We start from the raw sequence: 11,154 nt of genomic DNA, 5'->3' as shown, positions 1-11,154 counted from the left end.
GAGCCAAGACCAAGACATTTAGAGATCAAGACCGAGCCAAGACCAAGACATTTAGAGGTCAAGACCAAGACATTTAGAGGTCAAGACCGAGCCAAGACCAAGACATTTAGAGATCAAGACCGAGCCAAGACAAAGACATTTAGAGATAAAGACCGAGCCAAGACAAAGACATTTAGAGATCAAGACCGAGCCAAGACAAAGACATTTAGAGATCAAGACCGAGCCAAGACAAAGACATTTAGAGATCAAGACCGAGCCAAGACCAAGACATTTAGAGATCAAGACCGAGCCAAGACCAAGACATTTAGAGATCAAGACCGAGCCAAGACCAAGACATTTAGAGATCAAGACCGAGCCAAGACCAAGACATTTAGAGATCAAGACCGAGACATTTAGAGGTCAAGACCGAACCAAGACCGAGACATTTAGAGATCAAGACCGAGACATTTAGAGATCAAGACCGAGCCAAGACCAAGACATTTAGAGATCAAGACCGAGACATTTAGAGATCAAGACCGAGCCAAGACCAAGACATGTAGGGACAGAGACAAGACCAAGACCCCAGAGGGTCATGGAGCGCAACGTTTGATGGAGGAAAACTGAGGAAAGCTCCAAGTTACATCCTGCTGAAAACAGGTGACCGTGGCGTGGACATGAAAGAGACGCCATTCTCCCCGTTGAGAGTTGTTTTCACTCAATCAGTCCTCAAACATCCATCAGAATTTAAACCTGAGCTCAGAATCGCACCCATATAATATGTCCTGTCAAACAGCTTTAATGACTTTCTATGAAAACACAATCCTCTCTTTGTGCACCGAGTCGCTTGAGACGTCAACCTAACATTATCACTCACACACACTTAATGAATTTCATCACTTTTATAAGGCTCCTCTTATTAATTTTCCTCTTTCCTCAGTTCTTCTGCTCGTTCAGCTGAGCTGTCGTCTCTCCCCGCTCGTCTTCACGCTCATTTAGATGAATCTGTAAATTAAAAATAGCTCATTTTAAAGCGTCTCCTTTATTGTCCTGTGTGACACTGTCAACGCTCGATCACTTTCATCGTCTCTGTCTTCGGCCCTGCTGCTGCTCTGCTAATATTACAACTGATTTAATTATTCTGCCTTTGAATTAATGATAATGTCCGTACATCTGGAGAGAAACACCAACACAGCCAGTTTTCACTGTGTGTGTGTGTGTGTGTGTGTGTGTGTGTGTGTGTGTGTTCGTGTGTGTGTTCGTGTGTGTGGTATGATAATGAGTTTCTCTGTGGAGCAGCGAGCCGTCACTCAGCTCGGCTCTCATCCTGGTCCAGTATCAGCAGCTGCCAGAAAACGTTCTCTCACTGTTCATCCCATAGTGACTGAAAACATCAACACAGAGCCAGAAAAACACTTTCAACCCACCGATTTAATGTTTTTAATTCCTCCACCCGCTGCTGCTAATTTAATATTTAAAGGACCAATCAGTGTAGAGAGGGAGATGGTGACGCTCTCTTCCTCTGTGATCAGTCATGAAGGAAACATGCTCCTCTGTAGAGTGGATGCTCACACAGGTCAGCATGTGGTGGACTCTGTAGCTTCAGTGTTTAGCCAGCTCTGCATGTGGTGGACACTGTAGCTTCAGTGTTTAGCCAGCTCTGCATGTGGTGGACACTGTAGCTTCAGTGTTTAGCCAGCTCTGCATGTAGAGACAATGTAGCTTCAGTGTTTAGCCAGCTCTGCATGTGGTGGACACTGTAGCTTCAGTGTTTAGCCAGCTCTGCATGTAGAGACAATGTAGCTTTAGTGTTTAGCCAGCTCTGCATGTGGTGGACACTGTAGCTTCAGTGTTTAGCCAGCTCTGCATGTGGTGGACACTGTAGCTTCAGTGTTTAGCCAGCTCTGCATGTGGTGGACACTGTAGCTTCAGTGTTTAGCCAGCTCTGCATGGGTCTGTAAAGCTTTCTGCGTTCTAACCTCTCTCCATGTTTCATCTCCAACATTGATCCTAGTTTGAGCAGCTTTCTGCTGCTGGAGCTTATTAGAAACATGCAGAGGCTTTTTAGCTCGGGTACAATCACTTCTATCTGAAGCAGTTCCACTGCCCGCTTCCATCGCTGCAACACCTGTTCACCTGATAACTGCTCTCATATCTGACAAACCCAGGGGTTTCCTTTGTCTGATCACAGAGGAAGAGAGTGTCATCATCTCACTCTCTGCACAGCTCACAGTCTTCCCTCAGCTAAAGACAAACAGTTTAATGGGGCCTCATCAGATCTGTCAGGCAGAAATAATCGCCTCAAATATCCGCTCTAAGGCTCAATAATGATCAAAACAACGGGCCGCCTGACAGGATGCACTCATTGCATTTCCTCTGCAGATAATTGGCCAATTTGGACTTTCAGATTTCTTCTGCCGTTCTGGATCAGTGCAGATGATTGACAGCAAACGCTCAGGTGCCGCTGCAGGTCAGCGCAAACTCACCTGCACATGAAAACTCAGGAGTTATCTCTATGACGACTTGTACTGTCAGTGTCATTGTGACGTGTTGTGGCGTGTTGTCTTGTGTTTTACAGCGTTGCCTCCTGTCGTGCCATGATGTCTCGTCGTATGTTGTGTTGCGTTGTCAGGTTGTGCCATGGCGTGTTGTCTTGTGTTTGCAGCATTGTGTTGAGTCTGCTGTGAGTCTTTGTCCTGTTGACGGACTAAACGGCCTCCTCTCGTCGTCCTCCTCCTCCTCTCCTTGAACCGTCACGCCTCCAAACAAAAGCGAGAGCTGTAATTACTGCTGCGTCTGCTTGAGAACCAGAGCCAGGAGGTTGGGTCAGCTGGGAGATAATCCCTCATTTTCTCCTTTACTCTCTCAGGGTTACAGAACAAACGACACCCAGCTGAACATCCTCATGGACAAAGAGAAGCTCCATGAACACTCCCTGAACGCAGGCAGCAGCTCTGTGCCTTTACTGGCAGCGGATTAAAGTGTCTTCATAAATCTCAGTGAAAAAGTCAAAGAGCAAATAAGCAATTAAAGTATCGCTGGTTTTTGTCCTTCATCAGAATTTGTAAACAACACCCCCACCCCTGATTATTTGTCCAATACTCCTCAGGTATGTGGTGTCACCCAGATTATTTTACAGATCCCCCATCATGACTTTAAACCGTCCTCATGTCTGTGATCTCCATGTTTTGGAAATCATCTGGTTGCTAGCCTGAGGGCCCAATCACAGGCGCCCTCGCTCTAAAATCTGTATAAAAGAAGAAGGAAAGATTTGTGAAATCGATGAGCATCTCTTCGCTGCTTTGCTCCGAGACGAGGAGGGGAAATGTTGTGAAAAGCAGAAGTTCTGAGTTCTTGGTTGAAGGAAACGGCTCTGTAAATTCCACCATCTCTTCAGTGAGCTCTGTGTGGTAAGCAGTAAGCCCGCCTCCAAATGGATTTGATTGGCTGCTTGGACCAGAAGTGACACAGACCAGCGCTGTGACTGGAGTGGAGGTGCGAGCTGTACCTGGTGATGCTTTTCTCGTTCTGACCACGAAAAAGAGAAGCATACCAGTTACTGTTGGATCATCTCCTCGTGTTACAGCACATGTTAGCGCCGACTGCACGCTAACACGAGCAGCTATACTATGTAGCACTTGATGCTAATATTAGCAGCTGTTATGAATCTGCCTCAAGCTAACATAGTTGGCTTGGTTACATCAGAGTCAACTCCCGTGGCCTGGATGTCCTCTGTGTGACAGAGACTGAGTGCAGCCCTCTGATCAAACTTCTCCCCATTGGCTGTTGTTGTTTTAACTCCCCGTGGTCGTCGGGTCGTGGTGGAGGAACGGCGACTGTTTATAAAAATTATTGTAAATGACAGCAGCACTGTCTCCTCCTCATTGTCCAGCTTTGAAGCTTTTGGTGGGTCTCTCTGACCCGGTGCTGTGTGCCGTCATCTACTGACCGCCCAAATACAATAAAGACGTTATAAGTGACTTCTCTGATCTTCTGGCTGAAGTTTAACATCCTCATGGCCAATGACTCTGGAGACTATGTGATCCATGTCCTGCTAGACCTAACTGCGGCGTTTGATACTGTAGACCACAAGATCTTAGCGTCTTGGTTGCAGCACCTAGTGGGCATTTGTGGTAGCGCCCTGGATTGGTTTAGATCCTATCTTGCAGGAAGAACAATGTGCATAAGCCTTGGTGGTTCTGAGTCCCGCTCTGATCCGCTATGGGGTCCCACAGGGTTCAATTCCAGGACCCCTGTTTTTCTCACTGTATCTGCTTCTCCTGGGTTCCATCCTGAGAAAGCATGGTATCTCTGTTCATCGTTACCATGACGACGGTCAGACTTATGTGCTGCTGAAGAAGAGGGATGCAGTTTTATTGTTTTTGTTATTGTTGCGTGTTCTTTTCTCTCATGTATGTTCAGCACTTTGTCCCAGCTGTGGCTGTTTTAAGTGCTTTATAAATAAAGTGAATGTTTCTGCTGTGATTGAAACGTGACCAACGACACAATCTCTCATATAGCACACGTACGCTCTTAGAGGTTATTGATAAAACTTTTAATAATTGTCATCATTTAGCACAAAATACTGCATGTTAACACAACAATAAGTCATGTGACCCGACGCCTGCCGTCCTCTTCCTCTCTCCTTGCGCTCGGACGTTTCATATATAGAGGATGTTCGTAGCTACACAGAGTGCTGAGGTAAAGGGACAGTTGGTCCCTTTAAGGAGAGACCGGCCTGAAGTCCATTACAATTATATGCAAATTGCCAACAATGCAAATTGAGCAATGACATCATTAAGCAACTTTTAGGGCAGCCAATAAATGCTTTCCTGATTGAGGAGTTGACAACAGTGCTGAAACAAGGTGTCGTACTTGAGTAAACTGAAGCGCTAAGATTGTTTTTAAAGGTTTATTTTTGGACTTTTTACTCATGGACTTCAGAGACTGTGTGGTCCATCTCTGGTGTTGGTCTCTCCTTAAAGGGGCCGCAGAGTTACTTACTCCGGACAAGTACCTCATGCAACCACGCTTCAAAAACACCAAACTATCCCTTTAAGAAGAAATGTCAACATTGCTGGACTTTTGCAAGGGACACACGAATTCCTCATTTCAAGTTTGATTTTTGAGCAGCTTAAAAAAAATGACTGTTTATTAGACTGTGTTGTGCTAAATGTTATTGGTCTGACATCATTGTGAGATTTCTGGAAACTTCTGTTGAGCAAGATCTGAAATGGATTAGAAGATTAGAAGGTCTTCTTCAGCTTTAGTTTTTGAAAAGAGAAGACGAAATGTCTGGACTAGAAGTAAAATATGAAATAAGCTCATAGTGTGCTCGTGTCCTTGCAATTCTCAATTGAAAGGCTCGTGTGCAGAGACCGGCGGGGCATAAAGGGGCGGGGCATGAAGGGGCGGGGCGTGCAGAGACAGGCGGGGCGGGGCATGAAAGGGCGGGGCATGAAGGGGCGTGCAGAGACGGGCGGGGCATAAAGGGGCGGGGCGTGCAGAGACAGGCGGAGCAGGGCATAAAGGGGCGGGGCATGAAGGGGCGTGCAGAGACAGGTGGGGCGGGGCATGAAGGGGCGGGGCATGAAGGGCCGTGCAGAGACAGGCGGGGCATGGCAGGCGTCGAGTTTCAACATTTTCAAAAACCTATGATCTAAAAACTCTCCAAAGACACTCAGGTTGTGCTTTTAAATCTACTCACACATTTTCATTGACGTGAACATGCTTGAGAGTAGCCCCGTCGTCGGGTAAATTGTAAACATGGTTATTAATCTTACCATTCACTAACAGAAACCACAAGGACCCGCACGTCCTGCATGGAGATTTGCATGCAAAACAACAGCTCATGCATCTGCCTCGCCTTCAGAAGAACAGTAGAGGATGCAGACGTCTGTGAAGGCAGCTCGCGTCGGTCACCTGGCACAGATCCAAAATGCTTTACATGTACGAACTTTACGAAAGTTTGCAAAATCTCCATAAACTCTTATAAAAACAAACCGGGGTGCTCGTACATTCCTTCGTAGCCAGTTTCCCTGCACGTCATGCGGTCTGCAGGGAAGCAGCGTCTGGATTGGTCAGTGTTGTGTTTGAGTTAAAAAAACTCTCCTGAAGGTCACGGTCAGCTCAGCCTGTGAAGGCCCCGCATGCACAGCGGATGCTAAAGGTGCTACTGTTAGCATTTTTACACGTCCATCCTCGCCTTTTAAAGCTGCAGGCGTTCATTTCCTGTCACCATCGCAGCGTTCTGTGACGTGACGATGATGATAAATACGGAGCTGTCATTGTTGGAAAAATATTTAGAAATGCCTGAATAGATCCACAAATACAAACACTGTTCTGTAACAGACAAACATGAAACAATGAAATACTGTTTCACGTTGACGCTCTTGACGGGAGGAAGTGAGGCGCGACTCTGTCCCGAGCTCAGGGCGCTCGCCACAGACACGTATGGATGACGTTCCACTTTTACTGATCTCACACAGCTGATCATTTGAGAGGCTGGCCTTACTCTTAAGAGCATGCATAATGAACTCTTTTACAAACTGCTCTGCGGTTCATTGTACCGTTTGTGCATCTGGTCTTGTTCCTAAGGGGGGTAAGAGGAGCGAGGAGACTGACCATGTTGGCTCAGTGTCAGCAGTACTGGGGCGTTGTGATGAAGAGGGAGCTGAGTCTGAAGCGCTCGATTCACCGCTCCTTCTATCCAACCCTCAGCTGGACGAGATCGTGGATACAAGCGGCTGAGAGAGAGAGAGAAGGGCGGAGCTCGGAGAAGAGCCGCTTCTCCTTCACATCACATGGAGGTAGTTCCGGTGACTGATCCGGATCCTCCTGGTTCCCTCCCTTTGGAGGTTTGTCAGGCACGCTGCACACGGGGAGGAGACCCTAAGGTAGATCCAGAGATAAGATATCCCAACATACGCCGTCTGGGTTGACCAATCGCCTGCTGCCATTGAGACGCGACCTCGGATAAGTGGAAGAGACGGGTGGAAGGTGTTCACGTTTGTGGATCTATCTTTGCATTTGGAAACAGTTTCATAATAATAACAGCTCCATACTTTGTGCTAAACGGTATTTCTGAGCAGCATAAATCTGGCACTCGATGCTACATTTTAAACGCAGGATGGAAACTTTGCAGCTCCCTAAATTTTCTGACACATGAAACAAACGCTTTGCTCTGAAGTGGACGTAAATAAGCGAAGAGGATGATGATCTCCAGGGCTTTAAATGTCAGACCAACACGAGCAGCATTTTCACTGATGGTGCGGTTGAATGCATTCAAAGGAAGGGGCTCATTAACAAACGGCTTCAGCTAAAGGATGACTACATGCAGGCGGCATTCAAACGTGGGCCGACTCCTGCAGCCGAGGTCAAACAGGAAGACCCTGCACTCAAACAGATTGTGCTCTGAGTTCTCACCATTTGAAAACTGCCCAAATTCAGACATCATCATTCACACATCATTAGCTCCCATGCTAGCAGAGGTTGGACATGCTAACGTCTGGATTGACACTGCTCAGCACATCGCTGGTTGGACTGTGTTTGCAGAAGATAACTGTTACCTCCTTTCGCTTCCTGTCTCCCTCTTCTTCCACCTTCTTCATCACATCAGTAAATTAAACACTGTGCACCTGTTTGGTCCCCCCCCCCCCGGCCTGTGGAGCCCTCACTTCATGGTCGAATGCTGCACGTAGCACCTTTAACATCCGCTTGGACAAAGAAGACAACACAGTAAACACAGTTCTCAGTGTGCGGAGGCCGAGCTCAGGGGCCAAACTGCCTGGAAGACTGGTACTCGCTGGGCACTTTGGGCTTGATGCCCTTGCTGTTGTAGTAGTCGACCACCTGGTTGGGCACCTCTGCTAGCACGCTCTTAGCCAGAGCAGCTGGAGACGCCTGAGGAGGAAGAGGAAGAGGAAGCATCAAACAGTGTACATCTCTTAACACGCTGACAAACACACAGGTGTCTCTCTCTCTCTCTCTCTCTCTCTCTCTCTCTCTCTCTCTCTCGTGTTGAAGTCTTAGAAACCAGCGTGGAATCGAGGCTCGCATTTCAGGGAGCATGGTGGTGAGTTTGTATTTTACAGCCAAATTGAGTCACCTCTACTTCACATCCACGCTGAACTGCTTTCAGACGGACTTTCTTCCTTCCAGGCAGCCGTCTGTTTCAGATCATTAATGGCAGCCAAACTGCAGAGCTCCCGCACATCCATCACCGTGAGCTTTAACCAACTTCAACACACTTTGTTCTCTGAGCTCTCCTCGTATAGACGACCACGCACGGAGACTCTCAGATACTTTAAGAATCTGTAAAGCTTTTACTACCAAACATCTCAGAATGAATCTGTTCTGGATGTTCATCAGTTTGCAGCGAGGCTAACGGGGAACGAGAGGCAGCACCTCCACGCCTGAGGCAAAGCTTGAACATGTTTGATTTGCTAAAAGCAGCTTCAGTGTTTCAGTGTTTAATAAACCCCTCAGCCTGAGAGGGATTTGTGAAGCTGAGTCTGGAGGACTCCGGTTTATGTGAGCAGCAAGAATGTGCACATGAAGATAGTTTCTAAGGTAAACCATCGGGTTAAAAGGATCCAGCTTCTAGAATAAATGAGCATGCATAATGAAGTGCTCAACGTGGAAAATGGAAGTTGTGAGGACGGGCTCCAGAGTGCACACTTGTTCTGCTCCGAGGATAAATCCCGTCTCTATGACAACAGTCTGTTAACTTTTCTGATCAGATGGATGTGGAGGATATGGGCACAAGACAAGATACAGAGGCAGAATATCCCCCCCCCCTCCCCCCATCCAAGGAATATCAAACATTTGGAAAAGAGCGGCAGTGAGCTGTTGGAGCGCACGCGAGGATTTCCCTTCACTTTGATTCACCAGCTGATCCTTAAAGAAGATAATCCTTTATTGATCCCACAGCAGAGACACCCTGGATCTGATCTGTGTTAGCAGGTGTTGTCAACGTTAGCATATTTGTCTCCTGTCTTTACTGTTTACGTTGCACAATGAGCCGCTGTGATGCCAGGCACAGATCAGACTCAATCAATCGATCAAAGAAACACGCCGTCTGAATTGTGTTTCCAGGGACTCGTCCTCCGGTGAGTCCCGTGAGACGACTGGACTCATGTCATTAACACGTCGTCCAGCGGTCAGAGGACAGGTTGGATGAGCAGCATCGTGAAGGTCTGTCACATCCATCACACACATTAAACCCTGGGGGGGGCAAATATCTGCTGTGCCTGTGAATCGGGACCAAAGGGTGAAAATAAAACCCCAGTGTGCCGCCTGTAACCTTCAGACGTGTAACAGAAGAGGCGGTTTCCCTCTTCAGACTGGAGCGCAGATTGCTTCTCTGTCTTCATCCTTGAAGAGTGGAAACTCATTTCTTCAACAACTTCACACTCGCTCCTCGTCCTCCTCCACTTCCCCTCTCATCTCGGATTATTGCTTCCCCCCCATACACTCATCCAGTTATTTGAGAGTCACACACACACACACACACACACACACACACACACATTTATAATACACACACACACACACTGTATGAAGTCATATGACATCCTTCACACTAACACACCGTCTGCTGCTCACACTCAGAGAAGCTCTTGAATGTTAAAGGAAAATGTATTGACTCGTAGACATAACCAATAACCACACATGATTAGAAAGGTGATCTGCAGGTAGAACCCAGTCCAGGTGCAGGTTTTTAACCCCTTGACGCCTGAATTTGTTTACGTGTTTCTGCTTTCAAGTCGACGCTAAATCAAGCTGAGAACGTTTATTTGAAAACATAAATAGATATCACAAAATAAAAGCACATCGCTCCGTCTCCGACTGGTCCTGTGAGAAACTAAAGCTCGCTAAAGGTTCCTATTGAAAGTGCATCAACCAGCAGTGGAGGAATACGGACGCTGGTTTGGCTGTTTGGCCACGCCTCCTTCAACCCAAACCTCAGCTATCAACTTCACAAGACTAAACTTTGTAGTAAAGATAGGAGCTGGTATCCTGAGGAACTCCAATGAGGAGCAGCAGCAGCCACTCCTCTCTTTGTGCTGGAAGTCGTTGGCTGCAGAAGACTTACATGTTTGAAGTTACGGAAGGGGACGAACTGGACGATGTCGCGGAGGCAAGGCTCTCCTTTAGGCGATCGCAGAATCCCGTCGTCGCCGTCCAGCATCTGCATGTCGCTGAAGTCTGCGTTCCCGACCCCGACGATGATGACGGACATGGGGAGGTGGGACGCCTGCACGATGGCTTCCCTCGTGTCGGCCATGTCGGTGATGACGCCGTCTGTCAGGATCAGCAGGATGAAGTATTGCTAGAAGACAACGGAGATTAAAACTTTATTTTCACGTTGCTTTGAGTCACATCCAGTCGGTCCGTCTTTAAATCGACGTCTCCCTCCCCCAGTGAGCCTGTCTTCTTATATTTGATGCATCAGATAATACATGTCATGGTTTGGCAGTTTGACCGTCTCAAACTGAACAGTGAGAAACAGTAGATGAGCTACAGCTGAGTTATTGCACTAGATTGTTGTTTTCTGTCACATTTCTCTTCCAGACTCCCAGATTTTGTTTTTGACACAAGTTCCAAACAAACAGAATAAAAACCTATTTAAGTCTCTTCTTCGGTACTTTACTTTCTTCTTGTTCCATCACCGAACACACCACCTTCACGATCGAGTTCTGAGGCCACCATGTTGAATACCCAGACAGTCTTCTGGCCCCTGAGCAACACATGTGAGGGTGTTATAATGTGGAGCTCTGAAACGTGTCCGCATGAAGTTCTGCAGCACGGTGAAGTGTTTTGGGTGTGCAGCCAAACTTGCTTCCTCCATTCCTTCCACGCTCTGTTTGAAACTTCTACAGAAGTTAGATTCCCCTGACATCCTCCATCCCATAATAATCAGAAGTCTTGGAGATGTTTCTCTTTATCAGAGAGAAAAACAGAATATGCAGAAAACTTTTTCTAAAGAGATGAAATGTTACCTGTGGGGTAAGGGTCTACCCCGGTCATCAGACTGGGGACCTGGTCCTGATCCTAGCTCACAGGTCATCAGACTGGGACCTGGTCCCTGATCCTAGCTAACAGCTCATCAGACTGGGACCTGGTCCCTGATCCTAGCTAACAGCTCATCAGACTGGGACCTGGTCCCTGATCCTA

General features: G+C 47.2%; 1 protein-coding gene across 1 annotated transcript in view; it reads right to left on the bottom strand.

Moving 5' to 3' along the window:
- Positions 1-7,648: 7,648 nt before the first annotated feature.
- cpne4a (copine IVa) overlaps positions 7,649-11,154 on the bottom strand; it is a 25,226-nt gene continuing 21,720 nt past the window's right edge. The window contains exons 5-6 of the mRNA XM_079342744.1: positions 10,073-10,309; positions 7,649-7,878 (exon numbers count right to left, since the gene is read on the bottom strand). Coding sequence (XP_079198870.1) covers positions 7,747-7,878; positions 10,073-10,309 — 369 coding nt within the window. The 3' untranslated portion in view covers positions 7,649-7,746. The remainder of the gene's footprint in view (positions 7,879-10,072; positions 10,310-11,154) is intronic.

The sequence above is a fragment of the Symphodus melops genome (genome assembly GCF_947650265.1).
Source record: "Symphodus melops genome assembly, chromosome: 5".
In the NCBI taxonomy this organism is placed as follows: domain Eukaryota; kingdom Metazoa; phylum Chordata; class Actinopteri; order Labriformes; family Labridae; genus Symphodus; species Symphodus melops.
The sequence above is the reverse complement of the archived record's forward strand: the minus strand, read 5'-3'. Positions and strand labels throughout refer to the sequence as shown.